The 20,580-nt window shown below is 46.7% G+C and overlaps 1 protein-coding gene across 1 annotated transcript in view; it reads left to right on the plus strand.

The window, feature by feature from the left end:
- The first annotated feature begins 738 nt into the window (after positions 1-738).
- LOC101853227 (serine-rich adhesin for platelets) overlaps positions 739-20,580 on the plus strand; it is a 22,656-nt gene continuing 2,814 nt past the window's right edge. Inside the window, exons 1-9 of the mRNA XM_013080339.2 lie at positions 739-867; positions 3,047-3,214; positions 5,247-5,424; positions 5,918-8,175; positions 12,213-16,263; positions 17,279-17,569; positions 18,328-18,540; positions 19,867-19,951; positions 20,193-20,328. Coding sequence (XP_012935793.2) covers positions 3,089-3,214; positions 5,247-5,424; positions 5,918-8,175; positions 12,213-16,263; positions 17,279-17,569; positions 18,328-18,540; positions 19,867-19,951; positions 20,193-20,328 — 7,338 coding nt within the window. The 5' untranslated portion in view covers positions 739-867; positions 3,047-3,088. The remainder of the gene's footprint in view (positions 868-3,046; positions 3,215-5,246; positions 5,425-5,917; positions 8,176-12,212; positions 16,264-17,278; positions 17,570-18,327; positions 18,541-19,866; positions 19,952-20,192; positions 20,329-20,580) is intronic.

Genomic DNA, 20,580 nt, shown 5'->3' on the forward strand with positions numbered 1-20,580 from the left:
AGGGGGTGGGAGGGGGGGAGCATGATGACAAAGAACTAGGGATGGAGCTTTTTGGTTTTTGGGGGGGTTGTTGTTGTTGTTGTTATGGATCCAGCAACAGCTGGGCTCTCGCCCTTCTGTCCAATGCCATGTAGTGATAAGTGCAGGTTTGCTGCAGTTGCTGTAATGTTCCGTAGAGTGTGTTGTCGATGTTAGGTCTCAGAGGGAGAAGGGTAGCCTTTGGGGGGTAGATAGTGGGGTAACTGTAAATGCCACTGTGAGATCCTTCATCCTTTTTCCCCTCTGTCCTCCCTCCTCTCTTACTTTCTCTGGTACTGAGTGATGGTTTTGTATTAGTGTGCTCCTCTTTCCTCGAACGAAGTGTGCAAGAATTATATCTTTTTTTGTGGGTGGTTGGCGGGTTTTCTGGTGTGGTTTGCTCCTTCTTTCCTATCAAACATCTATCGTCCTTACCTCCCCTCCTTCTTTTTTTATGTTTGTTACTCTCTTGTAACACCTCTAATCTTCTGGCGCTCATATGACCTTATGCAGTTGCGAGCGCCGTAAAACCTCTGCTAAAACAAACAAATATCTTTCTTTTTTTTGTGTGTGTGGCCATCCAATGACCATGTTTGTCTTTGTGTGTGTGTGTGTGAGTGTGAGTGAGAAAGAGACAGAGAGACAGTGTGTGTTGACAAGTGTGTGTATGTGTTGACCATGCTGCAGCAAAAATTCCTCTTTCTGGAGATCAAAAAATTGTTATTTCTCATCTTATCCAATCTTATTTTAAACTGTGTCTTATTTCTCTGTGTGTGTGTGTGTGTGTCACAGGTGGATTTTGCCAACCGGTCAATCGGTGGAGGAGTCCTGGGTAGAGGAAGAGTACAGGTGAGGAGGAAACATTACAATTATAACATAATTACATTTACATAACACATATCCACTCTCTTATCATATGCTGTACGCATTTATGCAACTTTTATTACCCTATCGTATGTTGTATGCATATATGCAACTATTATTACCCTATCTATGTTGTATGCATTTATGCAACTATTATTACCCTATCGTATGTTGTACGCATTTATGCAACTATTATTACCCTATCATATGCTGTACGCATTTATGCAACTATTATTACCCTATCGTATGTTGTATGCATTTATGCAACTATTATTACCGTATCGTATGTTGTACGCATTTATGCAGCTATTATTACCCCATCAGACCCTAGAGCACTCGTATACATTCTTGGCTTCCTAGGAAGCATACAGTGCAAGCATCTGGTGAAGCACTTGAAAACTGCCACATTGACAAGATTCTTCACTGACTATAGTTGGGTATCCGTTCACACCTGGGTGAAGTGGAAAAAAAATGTCATGAATTTGTCTCAGTCTTTGTTACTCTTTGTAGTGGAAAGAAAAGAAAATTAGTGAAAAAATTTGATTGTTTCGAGGCAAAGGTAAGACCAAGAAAAAGAGTCAAATGCACAACACGGGGACCCAAAAGTCAACACACAAACTTCGTGCTCAGCAGTTACATCTTCTCTCCACACCAGACCATCATTGATTTATTTATAGAGGCACCGATTCTCTCCACACCAGACCATCATTGATTTATTTATAGAGGCACCGATTCTCTCCACACCAGACCATCATTGATTTATTTATAGAGGCACCGATTCTCTCAACACTTTGTGGTGCTGGAGGACAGAAAAAGTAAGAAAAGTTTTTTAAAAATTCATAAATAAATAAAGTAGGCAAGGGGTAGACCAAAAAGAAGGAATAGGTGAGTGAGGGTAAAAAAAAATAAATCATGATGACATAATATAGGCTCTTGAGAGTATTGAGCAGAAAAAATGTAGGTGGTTGGCGGGTGCTCTGGTGGGGTTTGCTTCTTTTTTCCTTTCAAATGTCTATCGTCCTTATCTCCCCTTCTTTTTTTTAATGTTTGTTACTCTCTTGTAACACCTCTAATCTTCTTGGGCTCATATGACTTTATGCAGTTGCGAGCGCCGTAAAACCTCTACTAAAAAAAGCAGAAAAAATAAGTGTTGCATCATGATTGCTGATGTTTGTTTTGTAAGTGGGATTTGGAAAAGGAGAAGAGTATTGGATCTTTGCTATTATGGGGTTGTTGTTTTTTTTAACCTTTGGTAGAGTAGAATCTGTGCTATTGTAGATTTTTTTTTTTTTATCTTTGGTAGTGTGGAACCTTTGCTAATGTTGCTCTTAATCTTTGGTAGTGTGGAACCTTTGCTAATGTTGCTCTTAATCTTTGGTAGTGTGGAACTTTAGCTATTATGTTTGGGGTTTTTTTTAATCCTTTTATAAGGCAGAACTTTTTGGGCTTTCCTTTTTTAACCTTCGGTAAGTGGTAAGTGTTTTACAGCGCTCGCTACTGCATAATTTTTAACCTTTAGTAAAATTGGACCTTTCTTATTGTTTGTTTTTTTTAACCTTTTATAGAATGGGGCATCGTGGGCTGTTATGGTTTCAACTCTTTGCAGTGTTGACACTTTGCCTGTCTTTTTTTTGTGCCTTCCTCTATACTCTTGTGTAGAACATGAACTTGAGTAGGAACTTTTGATTTTTGTTGGTTGGGAGTGGTGGGACTCATTGAGTTTCCTTAAGCATTTTGGTATTTGGTCGCTTTTAAGCAAAAGGGGACTATCCCGGAAAATGCTGTTTTGAGAAAATCGAAGGTAAAGTTTTTTCCCCTTGTTCAGTTTCTATAAAAGACAAGGAGAGTTTTGTCTATAACCAAACAAATTTACGCACCAAAGAAACCAAACTTCAATAGGTAGGGCAATGCCCACTTTTGTTGTAGGTCAAAATTTCTTGAAACCCCCGAAATCTGGGTTAACCCGCTTGTCCTTAAAAAGCGACCATTTATCGTATGAGTTGTTGTAGATGGGGTCGAATGCTCTGCATGTTAATGTGCATCAGTATAGATAGATTCTTAAATTTCTTATTAGCATTATTGATGTTGTTGTTATTAGTATTGTTATTATGGTTATTATATTTTAATTAAGTTTGGTTGTTTGTTTGTTTTTTTGCGGTCATAGGAAGAAATCAAGTTCAGCACGTGCCCCGAGCTGATAGCGGCCATGTTGTTTATGGAGAACATGGAGGACAATGAGTCGATGGTGATCTCGGGCTTTGAGCAGTTCTCAGTGTGCACGGGCTACGCCGAGTCGCTGCAGTTTGCGGGACATTTTGAGGGGCAGGCGGAGGTAAGTTTTTGTGTGGGGCCTCTTCTTAGACCTGCATGTTTGCCGACAATCGTCTGAAATCCGACAATCGCGACCCGACCTGCGAACCGGCCGATGCTATCGCTAGGCCCGCCTGTATCAGTCAATGTGCGTAGTGCGAGGCTTGGCCGACTGCCAGCGACCCCTTTTTCTCCCGTCGGCTTCGTCGGCACTTTCGTTTTCGTGCCGACCGCCGACGCGCGCACCGCCGACTGCCGACGTCGGCGTTTCCGACATAATTGTCGGAACCTAAGTAGAAATGCGAATACGAAAAAGGAGGACAACTTAAATTATCTACTTTCAGTTTCGTGCTCGAGCGGCCATTTTGAATTTCGTTTGTTGACTAATTCAATTGTTCAGATCGTGTGGATTCATTCAAGTCCGACTCTCTTGTTCTAATAGAATATAGATCTAAAATCTAGATTTATATAGATCTAGATCATTATAGACCTCAATGGAGGATTCAGATTCCAATTCTATTGTGTCAAACCCTATCACAGGTTGTGCTGCAATATTAATATTGGTAAAAATAAGCATTTCATCAGGTGCGTGAATTATTTATTTATTTAGACTCAGCTGAGTCCCTCTGTTCGGAATCGGATGCGGATTTCTAGTTCAAGGCCTATTCCTATTCACTTGTTCTACAAGATCTAGATCTAGATCTAGATTTATTTAGATTACTAAATCTAGATAGATGGAGGATTCATATTCCAATTCTATTGTGTTATTGTATCAAACCCTATATAGTTATAGCAATGTAGATGTAAGCCATATAGATCTAGATCTAGAATCTAGATCTATGCTCCTTGTTTGTTTTGGAGTGTGGTTTTTTAATTAAACATTTTTTTTTTCATTTAGGACTTGTTTTGGCCTTTTTACATGAGGCCCGTTGCAGGTTCTTTTTGGGGGTAGGGTTAGGGTTAGGTCTCTTCTTTATTGTGTTTGTTGGGGTGGTCGCTCGTTACTCGGATGTCCTTCCTTATGACACCCACAAAGGCTTTTTTTTGGGGGGGGGGGGGGGGGGTTGCGCAAAATTTTCAGACAATCTGGTTGAGGCTCACATGCAGGTCTATCTTCTGTCAGGCCAAGGCTAGTGTGTCACACACAACATTTAGGGGGCTCTCGTGGCCTAGAGGTTAAGGTGTTGGCCTCTCATTCAAAGGTCCCGCGTTCGAATCCAGGTAGCGACCAAAAAATGTTCTTACCTAAAATTGTCTCCTTTCACCTCCTTTCCTGCTCTCTAGCCCTCACCTCCTTTGCCCCCTCCTCTGGGCTCCTGACTCTTTCTGCAGCCTTTCTACTGCTACTCCTTGGCTCCTCCTTACTGCTGTCTTTCTGCCACACCCCTGATGTTCTGGTAGGAAAGATCTACACCTAGCCTTCTCGGACAAGGGCGAAAAATCTCGGAGGGCCCGTGTGCAAGTTGCGCACATTAAAGATCCCTTGGTGGTCTAAAATCGATAAGAGTAGGCTTCGGCCGCCACCCGCGCAAAATTCAAAATTTCCTACTACTGAAAATATTAGGTGTGCCCTGCACGCTCATATGACCTTATGCAGTTGCGAGCGTCGTAAAACACTTTACAAAAACAAAAACAGACAGAACATTTTTTTTAAGCTGGACCCCGTGTGTTAGGAATCTTATTTTTCTTATACTGAGAAAATGCAAAATTCAAAACGCAACTAGTGGGAGGTTGGTGAGAACTCTGGTGTGGTTTGCTCATTCTTTCTTTTTTCAAACATCTATCGCACTTAACTATCCTTTTCTTTGTATGTAATTCTTGAGTAACACTTCTGATTTTCAACACTTAAATGACCCATTTATGTGCTGCAAGTGCTGTAAAACTCTTCCTTCCTGAAACAAATCTTGTAATTTTATGATAAATAAAAAAAACAACAACAAAAACCCAATTGCAATGAAATGAAATTACAGTAACTTTGGGGTTAAGATTTCTTTGACACTGCCAAAGCCCATGTCTCAGCTCAAGTGTGTTGACGAAACCGGTTTGCTCCGCAGGGCGACGTGGAGAACAACCGCCTGGTTGCCATGGACGCAGTGTCGTACCGAGGAGGCCCCCCGTCGAGACAGTACGGGGAGACGGCGCTCACGAGGGACCTCAACAAGGCTCTCATCGGGTTCAGCAGGACCGTGGGAGGCCGGCTGTTTCCACCGCCACGGGATGAGGGCTCTAGAGGTGAGAGACCAGAGTTCTCACACACACGGGCAGACCCATGCGCTCACAGACACACACACGTGCGTGCGTGCACAGACACGCACACGTGCACACAGGTGCACACACACAAACACTCATAGACACACCCTCATAAACACACAAACACACACATATTTGCACAGGTGCACCTCACACTCATACTCATAGACAGACACACATAGACATGCACACACACTGACACACAAACGTATGCACAGGTGCCCATGCACACTTGTAGACGCACACACACACACACACTCTCTCTCTCATAGACATACGAACATACACACGCATTCATGGGTGCACACACACAAATCAAGTATCTCGGTCTTTCTGCTGGTATACTGTATTCCTCTCAGCTTGGGTTAGCCTTGACATGCAGTGTCGAAGTCTGCCTTATAAATGATCAAAATTTTGTCAATGGGACGTGTGAAAACACATTAGATTTTTTTTCTTCTTTTTCCTCTTTTACCAGGTGAAGCTGAAAGTGCGGGTTGTTCTACCCTCGTGGGAGAGCCCATGACAAGTCACTCATCATCCCACCAGCAGCAGCATTCTCGTCGTGATGGTTCATCGAAACATCAGCATCATCATCCTCAACATCCGCAGCAGCAGCAGCAACAACAACAGCGCTTCCATACTCTCCAGCAGTCTCTAGAATCCCCAGGGGGAGGCCACTCTGGTAGAAGATCGTCTGGTCCTCGGTCACAGACCGACAGAGGTTCTGCCCCTTGCCACCACCTGACGCCCCTCTGCCGAGTGGCAGGGGACCCTTCGGATTTACCTCCCCCTTCAAGCGGGCTTGCCAGTTCCACAGAATTACCTCCCTTTGCTGGTGGGATTGCAGCAGAAAGCAGGATATTATCTCCCCCTTTCAACACGCTTGAGTCGGAAACTGATGGACAGATGTGCATGGATATTTCTCCGTCTTCGTCAATACTCCCAGCACAGATATCTCCTCTTTCCTCTGTCGTCGTGTCAGTTTCTTCCGAGACAAACCCACACTCTGACCGTGTCGGCGAAATCACGGTTCCAACGAGCATTTCTCTGACCAGCTCTTTGTCAGAATGGGACAGGCCAGTGCCGCCTTATGCTGCGCAGGATCACGTTGCTGCTCCTTTCTCTTCCACTTCCACGTTTGCTCAACAAAAACAACAACAGCAACAACAAATCTCGCTTCCCCGGTCACTGGATTCGAACCTTCCCTCCCCAGGTTTGGGCGGAGAACATGCGCTGCAGTCGGATATTTCTCAGCTGGATGTTTCTTCAGCCGGTGCAGCTGCTGCAGCTGGTGTCGACTCCGAGCGTCTGGTTGAGCCTCGGGAAAGTGAAGAAACGGTATTTCCCCACAGCAAACTAAGTGCCTTTCAAAGTATTCCTTCTTTAAGCGTTGAGGAACATCACGATGTGTCCTCTGTCAGAGGTCGAGAGTTAGCGTCGTCGTCGTCGCCATTGTTATTTCCCACGTCGTCGCCGGATCTCCAAACTCAGTCAGATTTGTCCGAGATGTTTCGTAAAGGGTTGCGCAGCGATATTCTGGGTAACTTGAAGAAAAAGAGCTCGCAAGAGCCGCGAGAACGTTGGTTGAAGTCGTCATTTTCTGTTCCAGTGGAGCGAGGGGGAAGAGGACTCGTGAGAACAGGAAGTGGATCTGTCGCCGCGTCGGATTCTGCTGCGTCTTATTCTTTGTCGAGAGATGTAAGTCAAGAGACGCCGGGATCGTTGGAGTCGGAGGAAGTGAAGATGATTTGTAAGCTTGGGACGAGTAAGGAGGAGGAGGTGGAAGAGGGTGCAGGGGAGAGTTTCTGCAAACAAAGCAGATTGTCGTCACGTGCTGTTGCAGATTTGGAGGTTGATCAGCAGGTACGTGGATCTGTTCCTCCCCCTCCTCCTCCTCCTCCTTCTCACCTGCACCACTACAGGAAGACAGGGGTCGGAGGGATAGAGAGAGCGGGCTCAGAGATGTCCAACTTTTCCATGATGGTCAATCTCGACTCTCGCAGCGTCTCGGCCAACTCCACTGAAGAGGAGGGTCAACACCTTCTTCCCAAACGAACGGACGTCGATTCGGCAATGGTATCGGTGGCCACCATTTCTGGTCAATACGCTTCGGCCACTACAGTAAGTCCCCAAGGTCCTGGTGGCGCGGGTTCGAATCTGGGTTGTAATTTGACTGGTCGCATGGTAGAACCAGAGGTATCGTCGGAGATGCCTTCTCCAGATTTGTCCTCGCTGAGTGCGTCTCCCAACACAAACTTTGTGGCTGTCCCTCAAACGTTTTATCGCGAGCCTCTCAATGGTTCGAATGATGCTCACGTCACCGCAGATTTTTTCATCGCAGACGAGGACGGCTCGGACCAACGAGATCTGTCCGCGGAACTAAGACAACACATTCTTCAACAACATCAACAACAACAACATCGGCAAGAGCAACAACAGCATCAACAAGAGCCAAGAAACGGATCCCGCGACATCTACACGGAGCTCCGAGAGTTCCTCTCTTCCTCCAGCGCCGGTTCGCGCAGTTCGGGTTCGGGCGGGCCTCTGTCCAGCGCCAACTCGGCCTGGGGCTCCCGCTCGGGCTCCCTTTCCTCCCACGGGACCAACGGCTCCACCAACGACTTCCTCGAGTTCTGGAGTCACTTCAGACGCCGGAGTTCACAGTACAGCGACGCCACGTCGCGACGGTCGAGTTCCAGCAAACATAGCTCCGACTTCAGCACAGACCTAGAGGTGAAAACCCACACTGTTCTCTCTCTCTCTCTCTCTCTCTCTCTCTCTCTCTCTCTCTCTCTCTCTCTATCTATCTATCTCTGTGTGTGTGTGTGTGTATTTGAGAATGCTGAAGAAATGAGTCACTTCTCGCAATCTGTGAATGGAGATATTGACAGAAAATGGACACCGGCATCGAATCTGTAGATTTAACATGTCTTTTATTATTTCATATTAGTAGATTCTAGAAACTTCACCCATAAATTTGACATATCTGTTTCCATGGGGCTAAAATTGGAGAAGTAACTCATTTTGTCATCACCCCTCTAACATGTAGTTCTGTTCTATTTTTAGCACAGAATTTGTCATTTTTGTTTGTGGAAAATTCTTTCTTTGGACCTTCTGTATCAGAATGTGTCATGTTTGTTTTTAGAATGTGTCATATCTTTGACCATCTGTGTCAGAATGTGTCATCTTTGTTTGTAGAATGTATCATATCTTTGACCATCTGTGTCAGAATGTGTCATCTTTGTTTGTAGAATGTATCATATCTTTGACCATCTGTGTCAGAATGTGTCATCTTTGTTTGTGGAATGTGTCATGTCTTTGACCATCTGTGTCAGAATGTGTCATCTTTGTTTGTTGAATGTGTCATATCTTTGACCATCTGTGTCAGAATGTGTCATCTTTGTTTGTAGAATGTGTCATATCTTTGACCATCTGTGTCAGAATGTGTCATCTTTGTTTGTAGAATGTATCATATCTTTGACCATCTGTGTCAGAATGTGTCATCTTTGTTTGTGGAATGTGTCATGTCTTTGACCATCTGTGTCAGAATGTGTCATCTTTGTTTGTAGAATGTGTCATATCTTTGACCATCTGTGTCAGAATGTGTCATCTTTGTTTGTAGAATGTGTCATACCTTAGTCCATCAGTCACAGAGTGTGTCTCTTTTTTTATTTGTTTGTGGAATGTTCTTCCCCTAAACCACCGGTCTAAGAATAGAATGAAAGAAGCCTAAATGGGTCACTCGCTGATGAGAACAATTAGGAAGCGACAAATATGGTTACTTCATCCAATAGAAAAGCATTGCTGAAGATCTCTCTCTCACTAGGAAGGTAGAAGACGTGGAGAAAGTTATTTGTAAAACCTGAACTGACGGGTGACCCGGAAACGCCCAGAATAATGCACCCCACCAGGGCAGTGCTACTGACTAAATTGTCTTTAGGCCATTTCCAAAGGGAGGATATTAATATGTTTTTATTCCCAAAAGGGTGTAAGCGGCGGATAAAAAAAAAAGTTTTGCACAGTAGAATTGTACATGGGCTGATTTATCAATGTCAGGCTCATACTGTGCCAGAACAACATAGGGGGAACTGCTGCTTTTTCTTTCCTCATCCTTACTTTCATAACTTTTCCTCTGCTTCTTTTGTATGTTTGTCACCCTCTTGTGAGCTGCTATTTCCGGGGTGCTTTGATAGTCGAAGCAGACTTAATGTTTTTGAGGCTAGAGAGGTGAGCAGGGTAAGCCTGATTCCCCGTTTGGACTTCTCTATTGACATCCACCCCTTTGGCGCTCATATGACCTTATGCTGTTACGAGCGCCGTAAAACCTTACTAAAAACCAAAAAAAACAAACAACCACCTGTCTCTGAATGAAAGAAGCCCAGGCAGACCACTCGCTGATGAGAACAATTAGGAAGCGACAAATATGGTGACTTGATCCGAAAGAAAAGCATTGATGAACATCTTTCTCTCACTAGAAAGATAGAAGGCAAAAGACGAAGGGGCAGACCTGGTGAAAGTTAGTTGTGAGGCAGCGTGGTGGAGAATCAGGGGCTCGTCAATTTTGGGGCACATGGAGTTATTGGTACCATCTTAAAGCTGTTTATTTTTCTTCCTTTCAAGTAAAAAAACATCAATTTATGTTGAATGCAAGACGAGATATTCACGATTGAAACAAGTAGGGGTCGCCCGATTTCAAAGGTAAAATTAGCGAGAAAATGGCTGCCAAAGTTTGATGACTTTCAAAGCTTGAGAGTCCTTGGAAACTGTAAATTTACCTATTTGTGTCTTTAATCAACGTTTTTAAGTAAAACTCACACAGCAAATTGTTTTAAATGGACATAAAAAGTACTCAGCCAAAAACTAAAAACTCGATAAAAATTGGCGAAGGGAAAGAAAATTGCTGTTTTCTTAAATTTCATTATTTTGACGAGCGCCTGATTTCACCACGCTGCCTCACATTTGGAAAACCTGAACAGGCGGGTGACGGGGAAACGCCCAGAATAACGTGGGATTTTTTTTTTTAGAGCATCCGAGAGCGGAGAAATGAATGAAGAACCATGATCGCAGATATCTAGTCTTGTTTGAAGTCTGGCCCATTATGATGATGTACCGTTAGATGACCTGTTGTAGGGTATGGGTGGTTGGAGGGTGCCACTGGTAGATCTTTCGTTTGACTGTCCCTCTGTTGTTTCTTTGAATATTTCTATGTGTTTTTGCTTTTTTCCCCTTTCTGTAAATGGCAGTTGTGTAGTCAGTGTGCTTCTCTTTATTTGTACAATGTTTGACCTTTGTTTGCAGTATGCTATGCTATGCCCTTAAGCAACCTGTTATAGACAGTGAGTTCTTGGCTTACCGTACCGTACCTGTGGTTGGGCGTAGATATCGGCTTTCATTGTATATAATATATATATATATATTTGTGTTCTTTAGTTTAGTTTTAGTAGAGGTTTTATGGCGCTCGCAACTGCATAAGGTCATATGAGCGCCAGAAGATTTTGTCAATTTTGTTCTCTTTCTTTATAGAATGGACTTTCGTTGCCTGCTGTGTGCCATACCCTTAGATTCCGTGTCTTAGAGTGTATGATCTTTTCTTACCGCATGTGATTTCCCTAAGGCTTGCCATATATAGATGATCAAGAGCCATTTGATTTCCATATGTTAGTCTAGAATCTAGAGGCCTGCCATATGAAATGTGCAATCTTATCTTACCTATACTAGTTATTACCCCTAGACCTAATATTGTACTGATTGTGCAATCTTATAATGTGTGTCATGACGCGGTGGATTCAGGCTCTCGTCAGTGTTTGGACATGTGGAGTTAGTTATTGGTATCTTCTTAAAGCTTGTTCGTTTCTCTCATTTTTGATGCAAAATACCCATCTGTCTTGAATGGAAATTGGGATATTTCACATTTGTGATTGAAGGAGATGGGGTCACCTGGTGTCAAGGAGAGAATGGCTGCCAAAATTTGGTGACTTCCTAAGCTTGAGTGTCCTTGGAAATTGCAAATATACATTTTTTTGTGCCTTTGATCAGCATGTTTCAGTAAAATCCATACACATGGAAATGTGTTTTTAAACGGGAAAAAAAAATTGATCAAAATTTCCTAGGGGGAGGAAAATGTTTGTGTTTTCTTATTTCATTATTTGTGAGGCAGCGCGGTGGAATCAGGCACTCGTCAATTTTTGAGCATGTAGAGTTGTTGGTATCATCTTAAAGCTTGTTCACTTGTGTTAATTTGGATGAAAAAAATATCCGTTTATCTTGTATACAAGTCGAGATATTTGCGAATGAAGGAGGTGGGGGGGCACCTGTTTTCAGAGGTAAAATTAGTGAGAAAATGGCCGCCAAAGATTAGTTATTTATTAGCTTTAGAGTCCATGGCAACTGAAAATTTACACTTTTTGTGCTTTTAATCAACGTTTTTCAGAAAAATCCACCCAGAAATGAGTTTTTTAATGGGCACGAAAGGTGTGGAGCCAAAAAACAAAATTTTATAAAAATTCACAAACCTGTGGAAAAATGCAAGTTTCTTCACTTTGATTATTTTGACGAGAGCCTGATTCCACCACGCTTCCTCACATTTTGATGAGCGCTTGATTTCACCCCCATGCGTCACATGATAGTACGTTCTATTCTTAGACCACCTGCTTTGGAGAGAGTGGGTTATTTGCTTTTAATGCACTTTAGTTCCTTTTTAGCCTCACCCATCATACCCTTGTGTGTGTGTTTGACCCTCTTCTGTTCTGTGTTATCCCGCTACATTTCAGACGTTTGTCTACTCTCGTCAGGAGATTGCCGAGGGACTACCACCGCAGCCGCACCAACAGCAACCGCAACAACCACAACATCACCACAGTCACGGGGTGATAGAGGAGGAGGGAGGGCTGGTCACCCTGTTCTCCGACTTTGCCTCGCAGTTTGTGTCGGTCGCCATGGTGAAGGGTGTGGCCGGTGGAGCCTGTGTGGGGCCTGTCGCCGGGGGGATGGGGGAGGCTGATGTTGGACATGTGTCTGATGTGGTAGGGGAGGCTGATGTTGGACATTTGGCTGATGTGATGGGGGAGGCTGATGTTGGACATGTGGCTGATGTGATGGGGGAGGCTGATGTTGGACATTTGGCTGATGTGGTGGGGGAGGCTGATGTGGGACACCGCGCCGCTGATGAGGTGGGGGAGGGAGTTGAAGGAGTGGTTGGTGCAGGTGTGGTTGTAGTGGACAATCATGCTACCTCCGGTCCGGCCGGGCGAGGATGTGTGGTAGTTGTTGCTGGCGCTGGTGGGGACGCGGATTCCGCCTGGGATCAAAAAGAAGAAGAGAAAGGAACAGAGGAGGACCAGCCTCTGGAGAGTGCAGATGTTGCTGGTAAAGCTGTGGTAGATGATGATGATGCTAAATGTGCAGAATTCGAAAGACAAAAAGTTGACAAGGAAGCTGTTGTCGAGACTGGGACCGTGCGCTCGGAGAGTAGGTCAACCGTACCTTCGGGGGCCCACCAGCGCGGAGGTGGTGTCGCCAAGACCAGCACCTTAACCAGACAAGAAAACGTAAATCTGGATCTGTGCGAAGGAGACGGTGGTGAAAAGAAAGGTGAGGTGCCAGGACTCGACGATACTGCTCAAGCGGTAGATGATGTGTCAAAGGGTTTGGATTTTAGACACAGCTCGAAGGTTCACAGTGGAGCCAAAGCTGATGATGTGTTAGCCGAGCAAGTGACCTTGAAAAGTACGGAGGATGCAAATGTTGCACAACGAAGCGTGAGAAGCTCGAAGGTCCCTCAGCCACTTACTATACTGCCACCATCATCAGCGCCACCACCGCCGTCCCCTCTCAAACCCCCGACCTTCACCAGCGTCGTTGGGTCGGAGGTCGCGCCAGAAGTTCTCACCCCGGCGGCGCAGTCCCCCCGCGTCAGACAGCTGCGGGGCCAGCCTCCACTTCCGTCGCCAGAGGGCGGGGGCGCCTGTCCTTCACCTTGGCACGGCAGTCTCGACTCTGGTTTCGGCTCAGGGAAATCTTCTGTGGCCAGCGTGAGTGTTTGCGAAGCGGATGTCCTGTTGTCCTTCGTGGTCCCATCTGATGGGGGTGGGGGTGCTGGCGGTGGGAGGTCAGCGGCCGAAATGTCTTCCTCGAATACTCCAGTTTTTGTCGATGAGGATGACCTTGGGACTCATGGTGGTGACCTTCAAACTCATGGTGATGACCTTGGGACTCGTGGTGGTGACCTTCAAACTCGTGGTGATGACCTTGAGACTTGCGGGGGTGACAACGTGACTCATGACAGTGACCTTGGAACGCTTCCGGCTGTTTCCACAACAGCAACATCCTCTGCTGCTGCTCTGCCTGTTGCTACTGCGACGGTACAAAACATTCTCATGACCACTGAGCAGGCGGGAGAGAAGAGGACTTTGTATGCAACGCTGGAGACAAAGACCATTTATTTTCCGGAGGAAAACGTCGTGCGTCCCGTTGTCAAGAAAAAATCTGGAGATGGAAATCCTCGTCCTACTGCTCCACGTCTGCAGCCGTCCTCGCCCCATGCTGCCTCGGAAAAGTCTGTCCGCACTCAGCAGCCGGCTTCCTCTTTGACGGCGGGCTCCCGCATCCCGCTAGCCTCTCCGTCTTCGCCGTTGTCGGGTTTGAGCGAGGACAGAGGGAGGAGTCGTCACAACGACCTTCAAAGGAAAAAAGAGGCGGTGACCGGCTCTGCGAAGTCATCGGGAAGCGGTGGAGCGAATGCGAGAAGGGTATCGCGGCCGACCTCCCAAACTGGTGGTTCTGGGCGGAGTGTGAAAACCGGTGCAGTACCTGTCAAGTCTGTGACTGCCGTCTCCTCCTCTCCCCCTTTCTCAGCAGCAGCTTCGTCGTCTTTGTGTGCGGAAAGCAAAAGTGTGGCCAGAACCCCTGTGGGCATTCCCACACTCAAAGTGACAGCTTCGAGGAGACGGGAAACAGAGTCAAAGGTCAAGGCCAAAGATACGGGTTCGTCGAAGAGCAAGGATTTGGGCTCATCTAAGGGAAAAGAATCGAGCTCATCGAAGGGGAAAGATTCGAGCCCCTCCTCGAAGGTGAAATCTGTACCTCCTGTTTCTTCGGGAAAATCTTTGCCCCCACCGCCAGCTCCCCCTCCACAGTCTCAGTGTGAGAAAGGCGGCCATGTTGGGAGGAAAAGTGACAAGTCTAGCGGCTCCCCGTCCAAATCTAAGGGAAATGTTCACAAGAAGAAGAGCAGCGTGGAGAGGTTGTTCAATCCTCACAAGAGCCGGTACATCTGCTCCGACGTGGCCCCGCCTCTCGTCGACAGAAAACCCAGAGGGAAGACTGGCTCCTCGTCCTCGTCAATGCGGGTGTCGGCGTCCTCGGGGAGGGTTGCGTCGTCGGGAAGTAGACGGAGGGAAGAGAGGAATTCGGGGAGGAGAGAGGAGAGGAATTCGGGGAGGAGAGAGGAGAGGGGTTTGCGGAAGGCTGGAGAGGAGGGGAGGAGGAAGAATCAGGTGAAGGAGTTTACTACAAAGTCTCCGAGGTTTGTACGGTTCGTCAACTCGTTGGCCGAGCGGGCCCTGAGTCAGGCCGTGCTGGAAGGGGCGGAGCTTGTCGCGCAGCCGTCCCCCTCTTCCGTTGCTGCCGGTGTTGATGGGGGTGCACGGGAGAAGTCGCAACGAGACCTTGTCCCAGAGGAACTATTTAACTGGTTCGCGAACAAGATCATCCATGAGGTGTTTTTTCACGTTGTGAGCGAGTTGGAGGCCAGAGAATATGACGAGCAGACTGGCAGAACGATACAACGATATCAACAGCATAGCCAACACCACCATGGGGCTGATGGGATAGCCACAGCCAGCGTCGATCAGGGAGCAGGAGGTGCGGCAGCCAGCCTCCTAATCCCACCATCGCTCTCAGCATCGTCGGTGCGGGGCTCTGAGAGTCCGTGTGGAGCACAGTCCGTAGTGGTCACAAACAGCTACCCCACCCCTACATCTCTGTCAGATTCGAACCCAAACCTCAAGCCTTCAGCAACGGGGGATAGTGGCGGTGTGCAAAACGTGAAAGTTTCACCGTCAATGTCGAAGACTGTCTCGTTTCAGGACTGCGGACCACGAAGGGATGATGATGATGACAACAACTACAGCTACCACCACCCTCACCGCCACCGCCACCACTTCAGCGATGATGACGATAATGATGATCGTGAAGTAAAAGAATCCTCCGAGGTTTCTCAACCGGTGCACATTCCGCTGACCGTCAACATTTCTCCTTCCTCTTACCCGGCAACGGCGGCAGGCGCCTGGCGACAACAAAGTAGCGGTGCCGGCGTTCTTCTGTCGTCCTCTGAACTAAGCAATACAGACTTGTCTTCCACCTCGCCCCCGTCCTCCAAACCCACAGCGGCGACGACCGCCGGCCGACAGCCATCAGAACACCCTCCACACACCTCCTCGTCCTCCTTAACCGTCTCCTGTCCGTCCCCCTCCTCTTCACAACGCCAAGCTCCTCCAACAACAACAACCACCACCACAAGCAGCAGCAGCAACGCGGGGGCTGGTGCGTCAAACACGCCCCCGCCTACCTCCGACACCCCCCAGCCCCCTGCGGCCCCACCGCTACGCCACAGTCGGTCACTTTCCGAGTTCCGGGGGTCGGCCAGTCTGACCCCCGCTGACCTGTGCGTGGACGTGTATCAGACAGCGGCCACCATCGTGAGCCAGGTGTTCCAGTCCATCTCGGAGCGGGGGGTGGTCGACCTGCAGGCTCTCAGCCCGTCCTCCGTCTCCACACGGAGGGGAACTGGATCATCCGCCGACACGGGCTGCCACTCGACCGGTAAGTGTAGTAGTGACGGACATATACACACATGTACATGTGTGCGCACATGTGCACGTGCAAACACACGCACACACACAGACATATCGCGACCTCAGTGATTTCTTGTCATATCTCCATTTTTTTAAAACCGTGAAAATGTGATTTCTTCTTATGCTCCCGCTTTGTTATGAACTGGGTTTTTTTCACTGTTTAACAAAATGGAGATACAACAAGAAAGCACTGAGGTTGCAATATGTGCATGTACACGCACTCAGAAACACACACATAGAGGATGGGTGGTTGACAGGTACTCTGGTGTGGTTTGCGCAGTCTTTATCTCCTATCAAGCGTCTATCGTCCATATCTGTCCTCATTTTTTTGGTTTGTTACTCTCTTGTAACGCATCTAATATTAAGCTCTTATAAGACCTTATTGTGTCGCAAGTACTTCGCCTCTAACATTTTCTCCTCTTCTCCCCTCTCTCCCCCGCCCCACTCTCTCTCTCTCTCTCACATTGTGTCCATCCACAGGCAGCAGATACCACCGCCAGTACGACAGCTTCGCCTACATCTTCCCCTCCTCTCCCCTCTTAATATGCCCCCTGCCTCCCCCTCTTTCTCTCTCTCTCTCTCTCTCTTTTACTCTCTCCCACACTCTCATTCACTCACACTCTCTCTCCATCCACAAGCAGCCGATACCACAGCCAGTACGACAGCTTCACCTCCAACATCTTCTCCTTTTCCTCCACCTATACCCCCCTCCCTCTCTCTCTCTCTCTCACTCTCTCTCTCTCTATCCCTCTCTCTCTTTTACTCTCTCCCTCACTATCATTCACTCACTCTCTCTCTCCATCCACAGGCAGCCGATACCACAGCCAGTACGACAGCTTCACCTCCAACATCTTCTCCTCTTCCTCCACCTATACCCCCCTCCCTCTCTCTCTCTCTCTCTCACTCTCTCTCTCTCTCTATCCCTCTCTCTCTTTTACTCTCTCCCTCACTATCATTCACTCACTCTCTCTCTCCATCCACAGGCAGCAGATACCACAGCCAGTACGACAGCTTTGCCTCCAACATCTTCTCCTCCTCCTCCACCAAAGCTTCGGGCAGCCCTAAGCGGGCGCGTCGCTCCATGTCCCCGAGCATCGGCGTGTTCTCCCGCAAGCCCATGAGTCGCGAGACCTTGACCAGCGCGTTCCTGCGTGTGGAGGCCACGCCCAGCGTCAAGTCGTACGAGCGAAGGAGCAGCGAGCCGTGCCAGACCAGCGTACATCTGTCGCTGCAGGCGTTCAACAACAATAAGTTCAATACCAAGGCCGTGGAAGGTATGTTGTGTGTGTGTGTCTGCATGTGTGTGTGTGTGTGCATGTGTGTGTGTGTCTGTGTTGTTTCAAGTTGATGGGTTTTTTTGCTGGCCTTTTATAACTTTGTAAGACACACACACACTCACACACACACTCACACACACACACACTTAATGGCCATTATGTTAACTCTAAGTCAATCTTGTTGCTGCAGAGAAACACCCTTCAGATCTGCCACACGGATGGCAAAATCGGCTGGAAAACAGTGCTGTAAATCTCTTACTATAACTACTCTGACTGTCTTCTTGTGGGTGGTTGACGGATGCTCTGGTGTGGTTTGCTCCTTCTTTCCTATCAGACTCCTAACACCGTAATCTCTGCTCCTTTCTTTTTTCTTTTTTTTTGTTGCTACACTCTAATCTCTGGCACTTATGCGACCTGTTTGTGTTGCAAATCTTATGAAAACTTAAACTCTAACCCTATCTAAACTAACACTACCAAGAATAACCTGCACATCATTTCCCTAAATTACAGTAGCAATTTCTTTGTTACCGCCATTGTCATCATCATCATCATCATCATCATCATCATCATCATCATCATCATCATCATCATCATCATCATCATCACAGACCAAACAATTCCCTTTTTTTTTTCTTGAAGCCTAACAGTCTGCACCATGTTGGCACATTTTTTACATAGCCTTCAACTGTCGGCACAAAAATCAGGAAACAGGTCAAACAAAAACATAACCTCTAACTCTCATCCCCTCACCACAGAGAAACAGCGCAAGATCTCCCGCACGGATGACGACATCGGCTGCCACAGGACCTGGCGGCGAGGCTCGCTTGACGGCTTCTCCTTCGAGCGCCGCAACTCGTGCGGCTTCAAGGACCCCGTTCTGTCGCGGTTTGCCGAGGAGCTGATGAAGGCAGACACGTCGGTCCCCGAGCTGGTGATTGTGGGTTCGCACCCCAGCTCCTCCACCACTGGTGTGTTCGGGTTTTTCTTTTGGGTTTAGATTTTGTTTGTCAGAACGTGTGTGTGTTTTTGTGTGTGGGTATAGAAGTTGTGTGTGTGTGTTTTTGTGTGGGTATTGAAGTTGTGTGTGTGTGTTTTTGTGTGGGTATGGAAGTTGTGTGTTTGTGTACACATGCGTGCATGTGTGCCTCTGTGTGTGTGTGTTTGTGTACACATGTGTGCCTCTGTGTGTGTGTGTTTGTGTACACATGTGTGCCTCTGTGTGTGTGTGTTTGTGTACACATGCGTGCATGTGTGCCTCTGTGTGTGTGTGTGTTTGTGTACACATGCGTGCATGTGTGCCTCTGTGTGTGTGTGTGTTTGTGTACACATGCGTGCATGTGTGCCTCTGTGTGTGTGTTTGTGTGTTGGTATGGAAGTTGTGTGTGTGTGTTTGTGTACACATGCGTGCCTCTGTGTGTGTGTTTGTGTGTTGGTATGGAAGCTGTGTGTGTGTGTGTGTGTGTGTACACATGTGTGCCTCTGTGTGTGTGTTTGTGTACACATGCGTGCATGTGTGCCTCTGTGTGTGTGTTTGTGTGTTGGTATGGAAGTTGTGTGTGTGTGTTTGTGTACACATGCGTGCCTCTGTGTGTGTGTTTGTGTGTTGGTATGGAAGTTGTGTGTGTGTGTACACATGTGTGCCTCTGTGTGTGTGTTTGTCGTTAAATGGTCTCACAATTTACATTTTCGTAAATGGTTGGTGGGTGTTCTGGTGTGGTTTACTCCTTTTTTTTTGTACTATGAAACAACTATCGTCCTTGTCTCTCCTCCTTCACCCCCCGGGGCAGCGCCACTGACTGTAGTGTCTTTAGACCATTCCCAAAGGGGGGACATTTCTCGTTCAAGCACAGTAGAATTGTAAATGGGCTGATTCATGTCATGCTCATAACTGTGCCTGATCTACAACAGGGAACTGCTGCTTTTTCTTTCCTAAACCTTACTATTGTCATTTTCCTCTTCTTCTTTTGTATGTTTGTCACTCCCTTGTGACCTGCTATTTCCGGGGTGCCTTGATAGTTGAAGCAGACCTTGTGCTTTGAAGCTAGAGAGGTGAGCAGAGTAAGTCTGATTCCCTCTAAAGACTTCTCTGTTGACACCCACCCCTTGATGCTCATATGACCTAATGCAGTTGCGAGCGCCGTAAAACCCTCTACTATGATAATAATATCTCCTCCTTTCTTTTTTAATGTTTGTTACATCTGTACATGTGATAATTGAACCTTGTGTGTATCCCCCTTCATTAAGCACAAACTCAAAAACAGACCAATCTCTCTCCTCCCTCCCCTCTCCCCCAGGTTCCCGTCGTAGCAGCATCAGCGGCTTCCGCGACATGACCTTGGCCAATCTGGAGAGTGAGCTACTCAACACTAGCTTTACCAGGTAGGTGGAGGGGATATGGCGGGTGGTTGGAGGGTGGGCAAACAATTCAGAGATTTAGCTGTCTAGTTTTAGTTTCGGTAGGAGTTCTACGTTACTTGCTATGCAAATAGGTGGCGAAGATTAGAGGTGTGAAACTGGGCACTCTTGTGACAGGTGGCCTTCTTACTCAGTGTCATTATAATGTTTAAAAAAACACAATTATTGTTATTATTATCATTATTATTACTATTATAATTATTAGCTGTCTCACGGGCATTAGCAGTGTAGCGGTTTGGGGCTTCCCTGAGCGCTTGAATGCTGGAGGCCAAAGCTCAATTCCTTACTGGAGAGAAGTTTTTATGGCGTATCCCATATCCCAGTCATCGTTCAGGGATGTTGTATCGCTCTCAGCCCAGGTTGGCCCTGACAGGCAGGGTCAGGGTCAAAAACCTGACTCCTAAATTATGTAAATTTTGTTGATGAGGGCGTGAAAACACCTACATTATTTAGACATTTTTAAAAGAAAAGGAAAAAGAATTTAATCATGTCTCATTTTCTGATGCCTTATCTTATGTTGCTGTTTCTTATTTTATCTAATCTTGCTTTGTCTCTTCTCTGATCTTGTCCCCCCCCCCCTCACCCCCAACAAA

Source organism: Aplysia californica, unplaced genomic scaffold (genome assembly GCF_000002075.1).
Source record: "Aplysia californica isolate F4 #8 unplaced genomic scaffold, AplCal3.0 scaffold00082, whole genome shotgun sequence".
NCBI lineage: Eukaryota > Metazoa > Mollusca > Gastropoda > Aplysiida > Aplysiidae > Aplysia > Aplysia californica.